This window comes from Ovis aries, chromosome 11, assembly GCF_016772045.2.
Source record: "Ovis aries strain OAR_USU_Benz2616 breed Rambouillet chromosome 11, ARS-UI_Ramb_v3.0, whole genome shotgun sequence".
Lineage (NCBI taxonomy): Eukaryota > Metazoa > Chordata > Mammalia > Artiodactyla > Bovidae > Ovis > Ovis aries.
Genome location: NC_056064.1, coordinates 36,297,086 through 36,317,838, shown reverse-complemented (window position 1 = coordinate 36,317,838; position 20,753 = coordinate 36,297,086). Strand labels below are relative to the sequence as shown.

The 20,753-nt window shown below is 50.9% G+C and overlaps 1 protein-coding gene across 2 annotated transcripts in view; it reads left to right on the top strand.

The window, feature by feature from the left end:
* The window catches only part of ITGA3 (integrin subunit alpha 3), a 28,501-nt gene extending 9,594 nt beyond the window's left edge, over positions 1-18,907 (top strand). Inside the window, exons 4-26 of one of the 2 annotated variants that reach the window (XM_027974691.2) lie at positions 388-637; positions 2,172-2,258; positions 2,627-2,834; positions 3,293-3,489; positions 5,593-5,681; positions 5,807-5,943; positions 6,112-6,198; positions 7,095-7,162; positions 7,236-7,372; positions 7,912-8,061; positions 8,155-8,252; positions 8,535-8,682; positions 8,927-8,995; positions 9,567-9,646; positions 9,752-9,829; positions 10,325-10,427; positions 10,535-10,717; positions 10,864-10,983; positions 11,635-11,748; positions 12,674-12,772; positions 16,205-16,330; positions 16,658-16,798; positions 17,530-18,907. In XM_027974691.2, coding sequence (XP_027830492.1) covers positions 388-637; positions 2,172-2,258; positions 2,627-2,834; positions 3,293-3,489; positions 5,593-5,681; positions 5,807-5,943; positions 6,112-6,198; positions 7,095-7,162; positions 7,236-7,372; positions 7,912-8,061; positions 8,155-8,252; positions 8,535-8,682; positions 8,927-8,995; positions 9,567-9,646; positions 9,752-9,829; positions 10,325-10,427; positions 10,535-10,717; positions 10,864-10,983; positions 11,635-11,748; positions 12,674-12,772; positions 16,205-16,330; positions 16,658-16,768 — 2,739 coding nt within the window. In that variant the 3' untranslated portion in view covers positions 16,769-16,798; positions 17,530-18,907. Of the gene's footprint in view, positions 1-387; positions 638-2,171; positions 2,259-2,626; positions 2,835-3,292; positions 3,490-5,592; positions 5,682-5,806; positions 5,944-6,111; positions 6,199-7,094; positions 7,163-7,235; positions 7,373-7,911; positions 8,062-8,154; positions 8,253-8,534; positions 8,683-8,926; positions 8,996-9,566; positions 9,647-9,751; positions 9,830-10,324; positions 10,428-10,534; positions 10,718-10,863; positions 10,984-11,634; positions 11,749-12,673; positions 12,773-16,204 lie in introns of both variants that reach the window. The other variant, XM_060395541.1, reaches the window with a different exon arrangement.
* Positions 18,908-20,753: the final 1,846 nt, after the last annotated feature.

Here is a 20,753-nt window from a genome sequence, read left to right as displayed (position 1 = left end):
TATTGATCCGTTTATTAAGAGGCAGGATCATCTGGGGACAACAGAGAAGCAACTTTCTAACCTGCTCTATGTCTAGCTCCTTTTAGACCCAAGAACCTGAGCCCTACATCCCCTCATCCTTTTCCCTTTTTATTTTGTCGAGATCTCTACGCCACTCTCAAATCCAGTACCTTCTGGTCTTCCAAAAAATGTTTCTAACCCTCAGGGCAGGTTTTGGAATTCTGGAAAGGCAATGCGGGTCCAGGCATTTCTATGGGAAGGGAGAAAAGCCCGGAGACCTCTTTCCACTCCTCTCCTGCAAAAGCAGAGGTGCATGGGGCCATGGAGACTCCGTACCTGAGTTCCTGCTGTGGGCTTAGCTGTGTGTATTGGGGGTGCGTCCCCCAGGTCTGTGCCCACCGCTACACCCAGGTGCTGTGGTCGGGGTCAGAGGACCAGCGGCGCATGGTGGGCAAGTGCTATGTGAGAGGCAACGACCTGGAGCTGGACGCCAGGGATGACTGGCAGACCTACCACAACGAGATGTGCAACAGCAACACTGACTACCTGGAGACGGGCATGTGCCAGCTGGGCACCAGCGGTGGCTTCACCCAAAACACTGTGTACTTTGGGGCTCCTGGTGCCTACAACTGGAAAGGTAGGGACCGTGGGGGAAGGGAAGAAGAGCAGAGACCACTACCCTTGTTAGGCCCTGAAGCAGTCTGCCAGAGCTTCCACACAAGAGGGCAGAGGAGAGCACGCCCTTGCCAACATCAGCAACCACCTCGACCTCTGATATTTTAAAGCACTTTCTAGGTACCAGAGGTACACCTATTATCTTAATTAATCTTAAAATGCAAGTATTATTATACCCATTTTACAGAAAACTGAGCCTTGGAGAAGTAAAATAAAGTCAAATAAACTGAGCCCCAAGGCCAGTAGTAAGTCCTGAAATGTGTATTGGAATGTAGGTCCATCTGATGCCAGGTTACCATTTAAAAACTTATTAAAAAATAAAACACATTCCTGGTACAACTACTAAATGGTACAGTCAATTAAACAGGAAGAGCGCCCATCTCCCACATCTCCCTCGTCCCATTTCCCAGTGTGTACTGCTAAGTGTCTCGTGGGTCCTTCCAGACCTGTTTTAGAATATATAGGTATCTTAAGAAACACACATACCCACACAGAAAATCATTTTAAATGTATTGTTCTGCTACTTCCTCTTCATGTATCAATAAATTTCAGACATGTTTTCACGTCAGTACATACAAGGCAATCTTTTGAGAGTGCTGCAGAGTATTTTCTTGTATCAAAACCCATGCTTTGATTCTGCCACACCACATACTGCCTTTCGGGCATCTGATGGCTCACACACCCTCCACCTGCCTCTCTCCACCACAGGCTATAGCAACAGTGACCTCTTTTCCCTTACTGCACCTACTATTGCAGAATCAACAAGCAGAGGGAGCCCAGAATCTTTTTTTTTTTTTTAATTGCAGTATAGTTGATGTACAATACTATGTTAGTTTCAGGTGTATAACACAGTGATCAGTATTTAAGTACATTGTAAAATGATCACCCCTAGAAGCCAAGAAACCATCTGTCACCCTTCAAAGTGATTACATTATTATTGACTATATTTTTTATGTGGTATGTTACATCCCAATGATTTATTTATTTTGTCCTCTTGACCAACAGATTGCCCAGGGCATAGTCACAGCTCTGGGCTCACCTGAGGCTGAGGCCTCTGCTCACTTTGCTAGTCTTTCTTCCCACTCCTTGGCAGGGCCAAGGGACTCTCCAGCAGCAGCCTGGGGGCAGGGGAAAGCAGGTAGCCTGGGGACAGGATTAGGAGGAGATAATGGTGTGAGTCTGGCTTCCTTGTCTAGGGTGGGGGAAACGTCATCTGTTGATAGTATGCTGGTACCCAGATGACTGGATTCCAGCCATGACTGGACATCCCTGAGCCTCCATCCCTGAGCCTCCATCCCTGAGCCTCACTTTTCTCATCTGCAAAATGGGGGTCATCATGCTAGCTCAGAATTGTTAAAATAAAGAGTAAGTGATTTTCAAATGGCAAAGTACTCACAGATAAAAGAGGTTATTGTTATCCTTGTCTGGAGTGGGGGCTGGACATAGTGGAGAAAAGGAGTGGTGGCTTATACCCCCTTCCTGAAATCTTTATGAAGGAAACAGCTACATGATTCAGCGGAAGGACTGGGATTTGTCTGAATATAGTTACAAGGACCCAGAGGACCAAGGAAACCTCTATATTGGTGAGTCCAGTGGTAGTGGCCTTTTGGTGGGGAGGAGAAAGGGGGCTCAGTCCCTGGCACACTGGTCCTCTCTGCTTCAGTGTCTGGGAGTAGAGAGGCCAGGCTGCCCTGAGACCAGTAGCATTCAGTTCAGCTAGCACACACTTACTGAGCACCAGCTGTATACTCCACCCAGAGGCAGAGTCATGACCCTCATGGAGTTCATGGTCAGGGTACAGTCAGGACTTGGGGCTGGGCATCCAAGGTCCACTTTCTTGCCCAACTTAGAATAGAGGAATAGAAGATAATGGGGGATCCTGGGAGATGACCAGAGTACAAGGGGACCAAGCTTACTGGAGTCTCAATTGACCACCTTCCCCCCATCCCAGGCTACACGATGCAGGTGGGCAGTGCCATCCTGCACCCCACAAACATCACCATTGTGACAGGTGCCCCGCGGCACCAACATGTGGGCGCTGTCTTTTTGCTGAGCCAGGAAGCAGGTGGAGACTTGCGGCGGAGGCAGGTGCTGGAGGGCACGCAGGTGGGAGCCTATTTTGGCAGTGCCATTGCCCTGGCAGACCTGAACAATGATGGGTGAGGATCCAGGGACATTTCTCTGGGGCCAGGGAGAATGATGAGGGGGTGGGCTTGCACGAGTGAGGGCAGAGAAATAGAGGTTTGCAACTGTGCGTCTTTTTGCATGCTGTTTGCAGGGATTTACACATCAGTTTTGCATGTTGATTTGCAATCAGACTTTATGGGATTCGGGGTGTTTGCATGTCAATTTCATAATGCCTGCATCTCACTGTCTGTGCCTGTCATTCATATGGCCCTAGTGGATATGAGCTGTTTGGGTGTGATCTGTGTGTACATGGCTTTTCCCGAACCTGTGTTTTCTATCAGATTGGTCACATTGACACTTCCAAGTCCTTCCCACAACCTGTGGCCAGAGGCATCACTTGTAGAGTTGTGTGCCCTGCCTGGCGCAGTTGTGTCTGCTAAATAACAGTTATGCTGCATGTTCCATCTCCCCCTCCTTCTTTCCTTTGCAGGTGGCAGGACCTCCTGGTGGGTGCCCCCTACTACTTTGAGCGGAAAGAGGAAGTAGGGGGTGCGATTTATATCTTCATGAACCAGGCAGGCACCTCCTTCCCAGACCGCCCCTCCCTCCTTCTTCACGGCCCCAGTCGCTCCGCCTTCGGCTTCTCTGTGGCAAGCATTGGCGACATCAACCAAGACGGATTCCAGGGTACGAGCCAGCACTCCCGCCCCAGCATCCACTGACTGAGAGCCAGCTGCATACCAGGCTTGATAGGGCCCAAAAAGGAGACAGACTCGGGCCCAAGTCTGGGGAGCTCACAGCAGTGCAGACGGAGCCCCCAGGGGTGAGCTCAGTAGACCTCCTGGAACAGTGGACATACCACTGGGCATCAAAGGCCAGGCTGAGTGTACACAATGGTGGGAACAGAAGGGGCAAAATGTGAGTGTGGTACATTTGGCTGATGTATAGTGGGTATGAGGTGTTCACATCAGAGATGTGGCTGGAGAAGTGGGGTGGGGGTGGGGTGGACACACTGAAAGCCAGGCAGCAAAGCTAGGGCTTTATGCTTGGGTTATGGTAGAGGGGTGTCGGAAAAGATTTGAGGGCAGAGGTGTGACATGATAGCTTGGTACCCTGAGAGATGATTTTGGAGGGAGATGTGGGCTGGATGGAGGTGGGTAGCAAGGCTAGGGATATTAAAATCAAGAATATAGTATTACCTATGGCTGATTCATGTTGATGTATGGTAGAAACCAATACAATATTAAAAAGCAATTATCCTGGTGGCTCAGATGGTAAAGCATCTGCCTGCAACGTGGGAGACCCTGGGTCGGAAAGATTCCCTGGAGAAGGAAATTGCAACCCACTCCAGTACTCTTGCCTGGAAAATTCCATGGACTGAGGAGCCTGGTAGGCTACAGTCCATGGGGTCACAAAGAGTCGGACATGACTGAGCGACTTCACTTTCACTTTCATCCTCCAATTAAAAATTTAAAAAAGAATATACTATTACTATACCAGGTGTGGAACTTCCCTGGTGGTCCAGTGGTTAAGAATCCATCTTGCAATGCAGGGAACATGGATTCAGTCCCTGGTCAGAGAACTAAGATCATGCTGAGGGGCAACTAAGCCCACATGTCACAACTAGAGAACCTGCATTCTGCAACTAACACCCGATGCAGCCAAATAAAGAAAGAAATATTTTTTTTTAATATATATATAGTATACCAGGTATGGATATTAAGCACAGGGACACGGTAGAAGTTCTGGATATAGGGGATGCCAATTACTATTCCGCTGGACTGGAGACCAATCAGACCTTGCATGTCAAGGAGAGGGATAAATCAAGGGGTTTAGCTTGGTTGCCTTGGGATCGCCTGGCTTTTCTGGAAGTCATTTCTCTGACAACCTCAATTTCCCAGAATATATCTGAAAACCAAAAGGAAGGCAGAGGAACCTCTCAAGAGCCAAAATAGGTGCTAGAAAGTTCAGTTAATGAAGCCCAAGCACTTACTGATCGAAGAGTTGCCCAGTTGCCACTCAAGACCTACTTATTCTTCTTTTGCTTACTTTTCCTACAAGCTTGACTTGCTAGTTACCTAGGCCATATCAGATCAAAAGCAGCAAACTAGAAAGTTTAAGAAGACAAAACATCTTGGAGTTATTTTGTGGAAATAATGGTTAGAATTTAACAAGAAAAGTTATAGTGTTGTGATGAAAATCCCAGCCCCCACTGTTAGACAGACATAGGCTCAAATAGCCTCTTCTCTACTCATTAGCTGTCCGACTTTGAGTTTTCTGAGCCTATTTCCTCATCTGTGAAGTGGGGACGGTATTACCTACTGCCAGCACTCTTGTGAGGACTGGATGAGATGAGTGTTTGAGAACTATCTGGCCAAGTCCCAAATGGGGAACACCTGCTTTTGTGAGCCTGCTCTTAAATATCATGAGAAGAACCAGGTGTCTGGAGGGGCGGTTGACAGGGGAGAAGGAAGGCACAGTAATAATGGAAAACAATAGCCAGTGGTCAGGAATCTGGGGTCTAGACCTGCTGGAGACATTAACTTGCTGTGTGATTTTGGTAAGTCACTTCCCTCTCCTGGACCTAATTTCCCATATATAAAAGGAAGCAATTGGGTGCCTAATGGTCCCAGTTTTAATCCTAAGTCACAGAACTCTGTTCCCTGATGCTCTGAGCACTGCTTGGCAGGGAGGTCATGCCATGCTGGGCTCTGTGGCCTGGAGCATAGGACTGGAAAACCATGGGGTCCATAGTACCCGGGGTGACCCTGAACTGTCTCTCTTTCCCAGACATTGCTGTGGGAGCCCCCTTCGAGGGCTCGGGCAAAGTGTACATCTACCACGGCAGCTCCAGGGGGCTCCTCAGACAGCCCCAGCAGGTACAGACGGCCAGGGACAGAGGCACCTTCTTCCTTTCCCTCACGCACTCCTGCCTATTCCCCATGGGCCCCACTCTCTGGAACCTTCCCCAGAGCTTGTCCCCACCACCTCCCCCTGCCCCCAGGTAATCCATGGAGAGCAGCTGGGACTGCCTGGCTTAGCCACGTTTGGCTACTCCCTGAGTGGGCAGATGGATGTAGATGAGAACTTCTACCCAGACCTGCTGGTGGGGAGCCTGTCAGACCGCATCGTGCTGCTGAGGTAAGCCAGGGCAGTGGTGGATGGGGGCCTCTCTCTTCCTTCCCCATCTGCACGGAGCCCCAGCTCTGTCCACCATCAGAATCAGGTCCATACAAGCCTGAGCCCTGACCCTGCCCTGCCCTGCCCTGGGGCAGGCCTGAGGCACTGATGTCTGATTTTGCTATGCAGGGCCCGGCCTGTCATCAACATCCTCCACAAGACCTTGGTAGCCAGGCCATCCATACTGGACCCTGCGTTCTGCACGGCCACCTCCTGGTGAGACCCTCTGGCCCCAGTCTGCCTATTCATTCCTCCTGATGTTTGGGAAGCCCGGGAGGGACCCTGGCTTTCAAAACCCTTCCCTGGCAACTCCTGATACCCCACCATTAAAGGGTTGATTCTTGGGAAAGCATTGCCCTCACCCCTCAACCTCATTAAAGAGCAAAATTCCTTGCTAATGGGTGAACTGTGTGGGTGCGGGTTGGGGGGCGGGCAGGTAGGGCATGGTGGTTGGAGCTCTGGTCCACTTGGTTCAGATTCCAGCTTTGCCCACTGCAATGGTAGGGATGGGCTCTAGGGAGTGGTAATATTAATAACCAATTCACAGAAGCTAACACAACGCTGTAAAGCAACTATACTCCAGTAAAAAATTTTTTTAATTAAAAAAATATAATCAATTTAAGGGTTGTGATAATCAAATGAGGTAATGTACAAAAAGCCCTTAGCATGGTGCTTTGTAAATCCTAAGTGCTCAAAAAACATAGTTGCTAAGATGGTTACAATAATGACAGTGATGACCCCAAGGTCTATTAGTGAATGAGGATAATGGATCAGAAAGCTGAGGGAGATGGAGTAGGGAAGCAGCGGGTGGTGGGGAAAGAGATCTGGACTGGGGATCCTGCCTAAGACGAGGCTGGGCCAACACTTGGCTTCAGGCAACTCCTTTAGTCTCAGGACCTCAGTTTCCCCGTTGGTGCCCTCTAACCCTGTTTGCTAGGGCCTGAAGACACCAGGGACACCCCAGCCCAGCTCTGTGGACTCCTTAGTTTTGTCTCTGCCTTTCCCCCAAAGACCCTGTTTCCTCTTGCCCAGTAAAGGGGGTGAGAGCTGGGACCTGGGTATCTGGGTTCCACCGTGACCTGACCCTCCTGTATGTCCCCCACCCCCAACAGTGTGCAGGTGGAGCTGTGCTTTGCTTATAACCAGAGTGCAGGGAACCCCAACTACAGGCGGAACATCAGTGAGTACTGGGCTGTAGGGCGAGGAGGGGCACACTCACCTGGTCACTTGCTGACCAGCCTGTGCACCCACAGCCCTGGCCTACACGCTGGAGGCTGACCGGGACCGCCGCCCACCTCGACTCCACTTTGCACGCAGCCAGTCAGCTGTCTTCCACGGCTTCTTCTCCATGCCTGAGATGCGCTGCCAGACTCTGGAGCTGCTCCTGATGGTGAGGGAGGGGTGAGGGGCGGTACATTGACTCCATGGTCCCAGGAGAGTCCTCGAGGTCAAGGGTGAGGGAATGAGTTCTCTCCAGAGACAGAGGTGGTGGATTGGCCTGGAAGGTAAGTGGAGGCTACAGTGCACAGCATCCAGCTCACAGTAGAGAACAGAAACCTTTGGAGCAGGGATGGGGACCAAAGAGAAGTATGTGAGATTCTTAGCTCATCCCTGGGGAAAAGGCATCCAGAAGCAAGGACAAGCTCAGGCTCTCTCTGGGACATCAGAGTGAAAAGGGAAAACTCAACTTGGGGACCCCAGGAATGGGAGGCTCATTCTTCCTCCAGAGGAGTCTCTGGAGAGGAGGAGCCACATCTTACCAAAGCGGGTCAATTTGGTGAGCAGACCAGAGGGGTTTCAGCCTTACAGGGGTTTTTTAGGGTTGAGGGAGAGGGCACAGCTCCTCCCTAGAGCCTTAGGTTTGTATGAGGATACAACTTTGTTTGGAGGGCAGTGCAGAGCTGGGTTCAGTTCACCTTCCTTTCCCAGGACAACGTCCGCGACAAACTCCGACCCATCACCATCTCCATGAACTACTCTTTACCTTTGCGGTTGCCTGATCGCCCCCAACTGGGGCTTGGGTCCTTGGATGCCTACCCGGTCCTCAACCAAGCGCAGGCTCTGGAGAACCACACGGAGGTGGGTGGGGCCGGGGCCGGGGCTGCGGCCGGAAGGGCACGGGCCTAGAGAGCTATGGATGATGTGGCCCTTCACAACTCCCGCCACCCCCAGGTACAGTTCCAGAAGGAATGCGGGCAGGACAACAGGTGCGACAGCAATTTACAGATGCGAGCGGCCTTCGTGTCTGAGCTGGGGCAGCGGCTGAGCAGGTGAGCTCTGGGCGGGGCTGGTTGGCCAAGGTGGGCCGGACTTCATTGGCTATCAGGAGTTGAGGGGCGGGGCCCTGTTGGTCGGAAAGAGTGGAGAGAACTGTTGAGACCTAAGGAGAAGGGTCTCACAGAGAGGCAAGTCGGAGAGGAGGGACCTTAATTAGCCAAGAACTATACGATTGGCTTTCCCTGGCCAGAAAAGGGGCTTTCTTCTGAGGGGCGGAGCCTAACAGGTTGGGGCGGGGCTTTGGGCTCAGTCTCGGGCTGCTGCTTCCCTCTCAGGCTCCAGTACGGGAGAGACCTCCGAAAACTGCTCCTGAGCATCAACGTGACCAACACCCCAAGCCGGAAGCGGGCTGGGGAAGATGCCCACGAGGCGCTCCTCACCCTGGAAGTGCCTCCCACCCTGCTGCTGTCCTCAGTGCGCCCCGTGAGTACCCTCTGCTTCCTCAGAGCCCAACCACGACCCAGTGCGTCCTTTGTACACGTGTTGTTATTTGCCGCGTGTCTCCCCGCCCCCCACCCTAGTCCTCTGGGCTGGGCTTCCTCAGGTGCCTCCAACGTCTCTGTTGCTAGGGGAACCCAGTGCTCAAGCCTCGGGCCCTCTGCCACAGGAGAGGGGTGGGACAAGCCTTAGTCTGACCACTTAGATCTGATTTGTCTTCTTTCTTCAGCCCGGAGCCTGCCAGGCCAATGAGACCATCGTTTGTGAGCTGGGGAACCCCTTTAAACGGAACCAGAGGGTGAGCGCCCGACTGTACTCTCCCAGGGCTGTGGGTCCAAGGCTCCTTCTCTGATGAATTCCTTATCCTCCCTCTGCCTGCCTGCTTCCCAGGCTTCCTTGAATCAAAGAGCTAGAGTTGGGGAGGAGGGGTGCAGTAGGGGCTGGGGAGAGACCCAGAGACAGGAAGATGGAGCCACTAGGGAGCTATGCACAAAGCTAGAGCAGGTGGAGGCGAGGAAACTGATTTTGCTGAGCACCTGCTGCGTGCCAGGCCCTGAGCCCAGTTCTTTCATATATTTCTCACAGCCTTCTGAGGAAGTTGGTGCTGATTTACAGAAAGGAAACATAGGCTCAGCAAGCTTGAGTGATTGCTCAAGGTCGTGTAGCTCAGAAGTATTGAGCTACATGAGCTATTACTAACAGAAAAGACTGGGAAGAGGGAAGCAGATGAGGCTAGGAAGGTGGAAGAGTGGAGACAAGTGGGAGGTAGACACCAGAGAGGCAACTCCCTAGCACAGCACTCAGCCCCTCTCTTCCCCATGGCATCACCCGTGCCTGGCCTCAAGCAACCTCTCTTGCCCTTATGGCAGATGGAGCTACTCATTGCTTTCGAGGTCATCGGAGTGACCCTACACACAAGGGAACTCCAGGCGCAGCTGCAGCTCTCCACGTGAGTGACCTCAGGAAGCCAGTCTGTATGGGGATTGAGGTATCCTGGGTGCCCCCCAGCCTCGGCTGACATAGTCCTCCCCTACCCTCTGTATTCCTTCCTCAGGTCAAGTCACCAGGATGACCTACGGCCCATGACCCTGCCTCTGCTGGTGGACTACACACTCCAGGCCTCACTCAGCATGTGGGTACCGCCCTGAACCTCAGCCTGCTGAGGAGCCTGGGCCTCCCTTCCCTAAGGTGTCTCTCAGGCTCCTCTGACACACCTTCTTGGCCTGGTATTCTCAACATCACTGTCATTATTGTTACTATTATTGTTGTCCTTGCAGAGCAGCTAGCAGTGGAGGAATCAGCAACTTTGGGTGAAGGTGTTGGTGTGTCCCTGCCATTTCATGAGAGCCCATTGTGCTAATGATTTTATATACATCATCTCGTTGTCTTCTCACAATGGCCCCACGATACAGTGACCCCACTTTAGAGATTAACCTTACTTTACAGTTGAAGAAACTGAAACTAGAGAGGATAAATTATTTGCTCGAGGCTTTACAGCTAGTAAATGATAGAGCTGGGGTTTGCCTCAGGTCTGCTTGATGTCAGAGGAGCTGTAGTTAACCTTGGTACCCACCCCTGCAAGTCCCCCTACTGTCTCCTGTCACTCTAGCATCTTTCTCACCCCCAGGGTGAATCACCGGCTACAAAGCTTCTTTGGGGGGACAGTGATGGGTGAGTCTGGCATGAAAACTGTGGAAGATGTGGGAAGCCCTCTCAAGTACGAGTTCCAGGTAAAGGGACCTTTGGGTCCAGGGTCAGAGGGTGTGAGGATTGGGGGTTGGTGAGACAGAGGTGGTTTCCCAGGAGAAAGTAGCCGTGACATCCCTTGTCCTCACAGGTGGGCCCAATGGGTGAAGGGCTGGCAGCCCTGGGGACCCTGGTCCTGGGGCTGGAGTGGCCCTATGAAGTCAGCAATGGCAAGTGGCTGCTGTACCCCACGGAGATCACTGTCCGTGGCAATGGATCCTGGCACTGCCGGCCACCTGGAGACCTTATCAACCCTCTCAACCTCACTCTCTCTGTAAGGACACCAGGCAGCGCGTTCACTTGTGGCCCATTTCCTTTGCTAGTTGCAGAGCAGAAAGGCCAACATTTTCCTCTCCCTGCCCTTTCCTCCTCTCTTCACCTCTGCTCCTTCCACCAGTAAATCGCCTCTACCCTCTTCAGGTTCCTGGGGACAAGCCGCCAGCTCCACAGCGCAGGCGGCGACAACTGGACCCAGGAGGCCAAGGCCCCCCACCTGTCACTCTGGCTGCTGCCAAAAAGGCCAAGTCTGAGATCCAATTGGTGAGTGGCCAGGGCAGGGTTGGGGGGAGTATGCCCACCCATCATAAGGTGAGTGGGCACCTCGAGACATACGAAGCAAGATAGGTGCCACTCTCCAGGAGACCCCAGTCTGATCTGGTGATGTGGCCCTTGCCTTGTGCTGGGGAGCAGCCAATACGGTGAACCAAAAGCACAGACACTGATTCTATTCCCAGGACCCCCAACCTGTTGGGGGTGATATAGCTGTTCAAAGCTTTGGACATTAGAACTAAGGATGGGGAGACACAAAATGAAGACAGGGTGCAGGGCGCCCTCTGTCGGAAGGGAGCGGGGAGCAGGCCTGTGCAGCAAGGTGAAGTCTAGCTGGGTGGAGAGGGAGGAGTAGCCTCCAGGGGAGGAAGCCCAGTGTGGGAAGGTGGTGTTCAGGATTGGGCGCCGTGTACCTGAACAGGGACCAGATTTCCTGTTTTCCATGTCGCTGGCATCTATATATGCGTGGTCCAAAGAATGTGCCTTAAACACATATATGCAGGGTTGGCGGGGAATGTGCTTGAGTGAAGGGATGGGGACAGGCCCCTTCAGTTTCAACCATAGTTGGGACAAAGCCTGGAGCAAAGTCTGGAGAATCTAGAGACCCAGACTGTCTGGGACTGTGTTCCCTGCCTATCTCAGAGCTGTGGCAGTGACCACACCCACTGTGTGTGGCTGGAGTGCCCCATCCCTGATGCCCCTGTCATCACCAACGTGACCATCCAGGCACGAGTGTGGAACAGCACCTTCATCGAGGTCAGTGCCGGTCTCAACTGCCACCCACCTCGGGCTGGGAGAGCAACAGGGAGAGGGTGAGGCCAGACTACACATGTGTGCCTGAGTGTTGCTGGTGACTGACTGCATGGAGATGGAGGCATGCTGGGTTATGCACCTGTTACCATGTGCCCTGTCAGAGTTAGTCTGTGCATCCCTGTGTGGACATGACATCGTTTTGTCTCCATAAAATAACATCTCCTGTGTCTGTTATTCTGTTGTGTATCCATTACTTTCTCACCTCTCTGCGCTACCCCATGCTGCTCCTTTCCCCTGGATGCCAGCTCCCATCTGTTACCTCTGCATGTGAACTCCAGTTCAGCCTTCACAGTCTCCCTCAGAGACCACCAGCAAGATCTTTCCTGATTTCTTAGCCGACAATGACCTCTCCCGTCTAGACACTCACAGAACTTTCTCTGAAGCCGCACATGCCACTTAGCACACTCTGCTCTGGGTTGCAGTGCCAGCCAACCTAGACCAAACCTCTTCTGTGGATGACTAGATTAAACATCTCTTTTCAGCGCTGTGGGCCACGTGCTTTCTGTTGTAGGTACTCAATTCTGGATTGTAGCAGACTGCTACAGACAGTATCTACTACAGACAGTACGCTGGTGAATGGGCGTGTCTGTGTGCCAGAAACACTTTATTTACAAAAGCAGTTCCTGGGCCAGATTTAGCCCGCAGTCCAGACCTTCACTGTCCCTGCTGTCCCCAGCGTCCAGCATAGGACCTGACACAGAGATGAATGAATGATGTGCATTCGCGTGTAGAGGAGAGGCCTGGTGACAGGTCCTTTGGAGTGCTGTTTAAAGATGCTCTGTGGAGGGAGAGTGTCCCGGGGGCTGGTCAGGAAGGAGGCTCAGAGGGACTTCAGCTGCTCCTTTTGACTCATCATGCCCCTCTCCAGGATTACAGAGACTTTGACCGAGTCAGGGTAGCCAGCTGGGCCACCCTGTTCCTCCGAACCAGCGTCCCCACCATCAACATGGAGAATAAGACAGTGCGGGTGAGTGAGCGCGTTAAGCAGACAGCAGAACCTGGCCAGGGCAAGGGAGTGCAGGATATCTTCTCAGAGCACTTCCACATACTTTAGCTATTTGGTCTCAGTCTTGGCAGCACACTGGAATCCCCTGGAGGACTGCTGGTTTCTGGACTACACCCCTAAGTGATGAAATCTAAGTCTGTCGAGGTGGGACCCCAGTATTGGAATGTTTAAAAGTACCCCCAAAGATTCTACTGTGCAGCCAGGGTTGAGAACCTCTACTTGGGCTCATTTGATCTGCGTGTAAAGATGTTGCATTTCTGTGAAAACCTGAAACAAAGTTCCCAAACTTGATTCTAAGATATATATGGAAAAATAAATACCACAAAATGGCTATAATTTGTTATGAAAAGGTTAGAAGGGATATGTATAGGAGGTGAATGATGGGTTGATTAAATACATTATCATACATTTCCTAAAATAAATTAAGATAGCAGAGGAAGGGAGATCAATGGAACAGAATAGGAATTTACTTTTATTATACAGATAGCATTTTAATAAGGAGAAAAATATAGATGATGAAGTAGTATTGGGAGAACATATTTGGAAAGTAAAGACAAACCCCTGCCTCACACCATAAACAAAAACATATTTGAGTTAGATTAAATATTTAAATGTAGGAAATAAAACCTAATATGCCAGAAGAAAATTCAAGAAATACTTTAATAATAATCTTTAATTATTGGGAGAGGGAGTTATTTTATTAAACCCAGAAATCACAAAATTTGAAAAATTCAACTCTGAAATTTTAAATCTGTACACAGCAAAAGAGATGGTAAAGAAACTAAGAGGGCAAAAGACTTATTACTGTTTTAAAAGTTTATAGCAGGGGTACTCTTTCTACCCCCTTCTGATGTCTATGTCAGAAGCTTTCTCTATCTCATTTATACTTTAATAAAACTTTATTACACAAAAGCTCTGAGCGATCAAGCCTTGTCTCTGGCCCCAGATTGAATTCTTCTCCTCCGGAGGCCAAGAATCCTGGCGTCTTTGCATGGTTCAACAGCTTTTCAAATCTGCCTGCTATGCAGGAGACCTGAGTTCGATTCCTGGGTTGGGAAGATCCCCTGGAGAAGGAAATGGCAATCCACTCCAGCATTCTTGCCTGGAAAATCCCATGGACAGAGGAGGTTGGCGGGTTACAGTCCATGGGGTCGCAAGAGTCAGACACGACTTAGCAACTAAATCACCAAACCACCATAGACAGTTAATTTACAACAAAGGAGCAAAGAATGGAGAAAGGACAGTCTTTTCAATAAGTGGCGCTGAGAATACTGGACAGCCACATGCAACAGAGTGAAACTGTGACACCAGCCTTATGGCAGAAAGTGAAGAGGAGCTAAAGAGCCTCTTGACGAAAGTGAAAGAGGAGAGTGAACAGGTTGGCTTAAAGCTCCAACACTCAGAAAACTAAGATCATGGCATCCAGTCCCATCACTTCATGGGAAGTAGATGGGGAAACAGTGGAAGCAGTGTCAGACTTTATTTTGGGGGCTCCAAAATCACTGCAAATGGTGACTGCAGCCAAGAAATTAAAAGACGCTTACTCCTTGGAAGGAAAGTTATGACAAACCTAGATAGCATATTCAAAAGCAGAGACATTACTTTGCTGACTAAGGTCCGTCTAGTCAAGGCTATGGTTTTTCCTGTGGTCATGTATGGATGTGAGAGCTGGACTGTGAAGAAAGCTGAGTGCCGAAGAATTGATGCTTTTGAACTGTGGTGTTGGAGAAGACTCTTGAGAGTCCCTTGGACTGCAAGGAGATCCAGCCAGTCCATTCTAAAGGAGATCAGTCCTGGGAAGCTCCAATGCTTTGGCCAAGGGAAAAAAAAAAAAGTTTATAGCATATATGACAGAATATTGATAGACATTTTTAATATGTAAAGAGAAAGGGTGGCATACATAGGCATTGTACGTATGGTGAAATATAACAGCAGTAAGATTTTTTTATATCATATGAGAAAATATTAAAAAGAAGAATCCTGTCTTGTTCTGATAAGGTAGAAGGAAATGCTATTGATTGGAATATAGATCGATGGATTCTTTTTAAAGATGAATTTGTCAATATCTATTAAATTTTTAGTTGTATATTTCCTTTGATCTTGTATATGATAATATATTAAGGAGCTAATAGGACAAATTTGCAAACATAAATACATGGGGATATTTTAAAGCATTGTTTATAATGGCAGAAAATTGGAAACAATCTAAATATCTTTCAGCATGAGATTGGTTCAGTAAATTCTGGCACATTTCCTACAATGACGTGCAGTCGTCAGAAGAGATTAGGTTGATCTTTATTAACCGACATCGAAAAATGATGAAAAAGTTAACAGAAGAGTGTGTATAGTACACACAGATCCCATTTATGTGAAAGAAAAAATATATATGTTTAATATATACATTTAAAAATATGAAATAATAAAAGTAACTTTTTAAGAAATCATGTACAGTCAGAAAAATATTTTTCTATAAATAAATATATATGCAGGGGCTTCCCTGGTGGTCCAGTGGCTAGGCCTCTGCACTCCCAATGCAGGGGGCCCGGATTTGATCCTTGGCCAGGGAACGAGATCCCACATGCAGCAATTAAGACCCAGCACAGCCAAATAAGTAAATATTAAACACACACAAAGGAAGTTTAAAATATATATATGTGTATATATATGCAAAATATGTACAATAACTATATTATAAAACCTGTAATATAATATATATATATATATATATCTTCATTGTAGGGGAAGAAAAAATGCTACTATATGCTATGCATTCTATTTTTTTGTAAATATTTGTGGAAGTGTTGCTCTATACCAGGTATTTCTCAAAGCAGTTTACTCATATTAAACACATTTAATCCTCCCAGCAACCTATGATACAGATATTATTAGCATATTCCCTATTTCACAGGTGAACAAAAGAAAGGTTAAGTAACTTGCCCAAGGTCACACAGCTAGTGAATAACATAGTTAGGACTTGAACCGAGGTAGTCTGGCTCCAGAACCCATACTTTTGGCTGCCCTACTATACTATGAGGTAGGCATTACGATCCTATCAGAGAGCATGAAATGGAGATTCAGAGAGGTGAAATTACTTGTCCAAGGTCCCACAGCTTGTGAAGGATGGAGCTGGTATCCAAGCCTGGATGTGTGGGTCACAAACCGGACTCTAGGCTGCCTCCCAGATCTGAGATCTTGGTGTCTGCCTCTAGGAGAAAGGAGAGGACAGAGGAATCTGCGCCTGTCAATGGGCTGGCAGGGGCTTTTCCAGTCCCTGTGTGCCCCCTACAGGCAATAAATCAAACAGCAGGGTTCTGGGTCCAGCTGAAACAGGAAGGATGAGCTCAGGGCCTAAGGGGGTGGACACATGGCTGAGCCCCTTCTCACCCCTTCCAGTTTTCCGTGGACATTGACTCTGACCTGGTGGAGGAGCTGCCGGCTGAGATCGAGCTGTGGCTGGTGCTTGTGGCTGTGAGTGCCGGGCTGCTGCTGCTGGGGCTGATCATCCTCTTGCTGTGGAAGGTTAGAACACCCAGCCCGCCACTGGGACTCCCTCTCTGGGACCCACTGCCAGCAGACCCTCACCAACTCTCCCTTCATCTCATTCCATCTCACCCCACCCATCACCCAAGTCCTCCCCACTTTCTCTCCAGCTCCTGGTCCTGGGTTAATGGGGGACTTGCAAGCCGGAAAGGGGAACCAGGAGCTCTGGCTCCTGCCACATCACCAAGCTGGGGCTGGGAACCAGGCATCCAGGCTCCCCAGCCCTCAGCCCCAGTTCATGAGTGCTGCTGGCAAGGACCCCCCAGCTCCCCCTGACGGCCCCTCCCCACCTCCTCCCCTCCGCAGTGCGGCTTCTTCAAGCGAGCCCGCACTCGCGCCCTGTATGAAGCTAAGAGGCAGAAGGCGGAGATGAAGAGCCAGCCGTCAGAGACAGAGAGGCTGACGGAAGACTACTGAGGGGGGCAGCCCCCACCCCGGCCCAGCTGGGTAACGCGGCCTCCGGTCCCTCTTCCCCAAGCCCCCAGCTGGCTGGGGCCTCTGACTCTCTCCTATCTGCTCCTCTTCCTTTATGGGCCCTCTCTGCACTCCACTCTGTCTCCAGCACCACCCCCAAAGAGCAGGTCACTGCCAGTCTCCCCTCCACATCCTCGGAGAGCCCGGGGTGTCTGCTCTCACCAGCCTCCCCACTGAATCCTTCAAGAGGGAGCCATAAACCCTCCCTGTGCCCCTTATGCTTTCTGGGGATTGGAAAGGGTCAAGGCTAGGCCCCATGTTTGTAGGCCACAAGACAGACTTCAGAGCGATTCCATACCGCCATCCCCACCTCCAGAGAAGGAGGGGACTAGTAGAGCCCTTCTTCCTGGGAACCAGCACTTTTCCTCTTGGGACCCTCTTGGGCTGACAAACTGACCCCTCCCGACCTTGTGGTCACTGTAGATCCCCACCCCTCCTAGCCATTCCATCTGCAGTCTAGGCGACTGCCCCTCTGACTCCATCTGCCTCTCCCTCTCCTCTCTGCTTTCCTCAGCTCCTCCTTCCTCTGGGGTCTGGGGTGGGGAACCTTGTCCTCTTCATCTCAGGGCAGGGAGATGGCATTGTGTTTGGGTAGGGGTCCTGGCTTTGAGGACCTCCTGGAGAGGAAAGAAGGGACTGGGCCTATCTTCCCGCTGGTGTAAATGCTGGCTTCTGAGGGCCTCCCTCTTCTCCCCCTCCTCCAGTGTGATTTCTTTAAGCGGACCCGCTATTACCGGATCATGCCTAAGTACCACGCGGTGAGGATCCGGGAGGAGGAGCGCTACCCACCTCCAGGGAGCACCCTGCCCACCAAGAAGCACTGGGTGACCAGCTGGCAGACTCGGGGCCAATACTACTGACATCCTCCCTGATCGCACCCTGCTCCTCCAGTGTCCTCTTCTTCTATTTATCATAATTTAAGCCCCGACAGACCCCAGGGGCTGCTGCCTCTGGCTGGCACCAGCAGGCTCGGGCACACACACCTTTCAAGTGCATGCACGTGCTATGTGGCCATGGCCGTCTCCCTGAAGGAAGGCTGGGGCTGTGGCCCGTGCACTGCTGAGCACTGCAGCCCTGTGCCCTGGTCACATATGAGCACATGGGGGCCCCACTGCTTGTGGACTGTGCTTGTGCACCCCGAATGGTGCACGGCCATGCGTGTCCCAGCCTTTCCCAGTGCCAAAACCAAGCCAAAGGCCTTCTGCCAGAGCCAGGAGGAAGAGGCCCCCAGTGTGGTGACCCTTCCTCTGTTCACACTGGACCCATCATGAGCCATAGGCACTGGATTGACCCTGACCTCGAGATGAAAACTACTGACAAGGAGCAGCCCACAGACCCCAGTGGAGCTCTCAGCACCCATGGCAGAGAGTGGGGAGCCTGCCTGAGGGCGTTCAAGGAGGTGTTCAAAGGGCCCGGCGTGCTCAGACCAAGAGCAGAATAAACTAGAAAGAAGGTCCCCAGGGGGGCTCTCTTTCATGAATTGCTGGGAAAACCTCTGAACTCAGCCATGGCCATTACGCGCACTCGTAGGAAGCGCAGCCTGAGGACACAGAGGTGGACATGCTGCTAGACAACCAGGACAGGCTGTGCTGGGACCACTCTGGGAGCATGATGGTATCCTCAATAGAGTGGGGACCAGTCCTGGGCCACAGAGATGATGGACAGATACAGAGCAGATACCACTTCTCACCCACATTACCATCCTGACCTTGAGGCCTGGAGGGATCTCCATGCGATCACAGAGGAGCGACGCTTGAATGTAGAACAGGGAGGAAGCCCCATCACGGCCCATCGGCCAGACCCTACTCTGCCCTCACTGACCGTGGGTTGGAGACCTGGAAGTGGAGCTCTTGGCGCTCTTTGGCTTTTGGAGCCAGTTTAGCTTTGCCGTCTCACCTGTGGCCCATTCTAGAAGTTGAGCTATTTCCAGAAAACCTCTCCTGACCCCGGCCTGTCAGCAGGTCCCCTCCTCAGCCCCTCCCCCCTTTCATGGTACTGTAGCAGGGGAGCTCCTTCCCCCTCCTTGTGCCTTCTTTGTATATAGGCTTCTCACGGCAACCAGTAAAGAGCCCCCTGTTTGTACACACTGCATCTGCCTCCATCTACCCCCACGTCTTACCAACACCATTCCATCTGATGGATCATGATACCTAGGTGATCCATAGGTGGACAGAGCCAGGCGCAGAGCTCTGAGAGGTTGGGAGGGTGAAGCTCTATGGCAGAGATAACAGCTCCTGTTCTCAGGGGTGCCCCAGACTTCAGGGATGGTCACCGTCCCATAACTGAGATTCAGAACATCAGATGAGGAAAGGCCCTGAGTAGACTGTATGGAATCCAAAGCAGCTTCTTGGTGGACACTGTGCCATCCTGGGGAAGGAGTGGGAGTAGAGGCGGTGGTGTGCAGGGTCTGGAAGAGGCAGGAAGCCACTCTGCTGTAGAAGCAGGTAGTCCTGGCTAATGATAGAGTGAGGCTGTGTGCACAGGTGGAGAGCTAAGAGCCCTCATCTGATGGCTACCTTCAGATAAGAGCCTGGTTACTGCCTCGGTTTCCCCACAACCAGACCTAGATACCATGATGAGTAGATCAGATGGTGAACCAGTGACCCAAGGGTGGAAAAACTGAAAAGTCCTAGTGTCCACTCCCTAGCTCTGGGAGGGAGAACCGGGAGCCCTGGCCTGCATCAGCTCTTCCAGACACACTTCTGACCTGAGCTCACAGGCGCAGAGTTGGGTTGAGCTCTCTGCTGCCTCCTCTGGCTAAGGCTGTGGACTGTGCTTGTACACCCTGAATGGTGCGTGGACACGCGTGTCCCAGCCTCTGCTAGTGCCAAAACCAAGCCTCAGACGTGGGAGATGGAGCAAGGCTGCTTACCCTGTGACTTCTCTGTCCTAAATTGTGTCACAAGTCCTTCTGTTAATTGTTCCCAAGGACCTTTGACAAGAAGTATTATCGCTTAGTCATGTCCAACTCTTTGCGACCCCTTGGACTGTAGCCCGCCAGGCTCCTTTGTCCATGGGATTTCCCAGGCAAGAATACCAGAGTGGGTTGCCACTTCCTTCTCCAGGAGATCTTCCCGACCCAGGGATTGAACCTGGGTCTCCTGCATCGCAGGCAGACTCTTTACCGTCTGAGTCACCAAGGAAGTCTTTCTGACAAGAAAGCTGGAAATTACTACTCAGAAAAGCCTAGAGGCAGATCTTCAATTCAGCTTCAGCTGCCTCAGGTGGCCCCCTGTGGCAGCTGTCTGCCCTCTACCCTCTCTATGAGAGCCCACTGCCTCACTTTCAATGCTGGGATTTGTCACTGATTGACAGTGAAATGGTCTAGTTCCTCCAAGAAAACCCCAGCCCCTACCCACAACCAGTGACCAGAGACCTCAGTTCTCCAAATCTGGGTTATTCTCTACGTCAGAAAAAACACACATGTAGGTCGTCAAAGCCTAGCTCGAGTTGATCAGAGTTCAGTCCAGCCCGGTCCAGTCCTTTGCTGCCACTGAAGAATGAAGTGGGATCTATATATCGCTTTGACCCAGGCCCAGCCCCCATCTCCTGTGAGCACTTGTTTGGATGAAAACATACCATCTGTCTCACACACACTTGTGAAAGTAAGTAGACATTTTCAGGACTGTTTCAGCTACACTTTCATGAAAGAAACATACTGGCAGAGATCCAGCAATGCCCACTTTATAGAAAAGAACCCTGTATTATGCCAAGTTTATTGAGTTCCTTGGAGCTGCAGTACCTCCAAACACTTTAAAAGAAGTGTCTTGGCTCTTGTATCAGTTAAAAAAAAAAAAACCCATCAGATGATTCTCCCTCTCCTGGGCACAGGGCTGGATTGCACTTCCTAGGTCCTCCTGGTTGGATGATGCCATTCTGGCCAATGAGTTGTCAGCCGGAGGGAAGGGGATCAGTTTTGGGCTGAGAC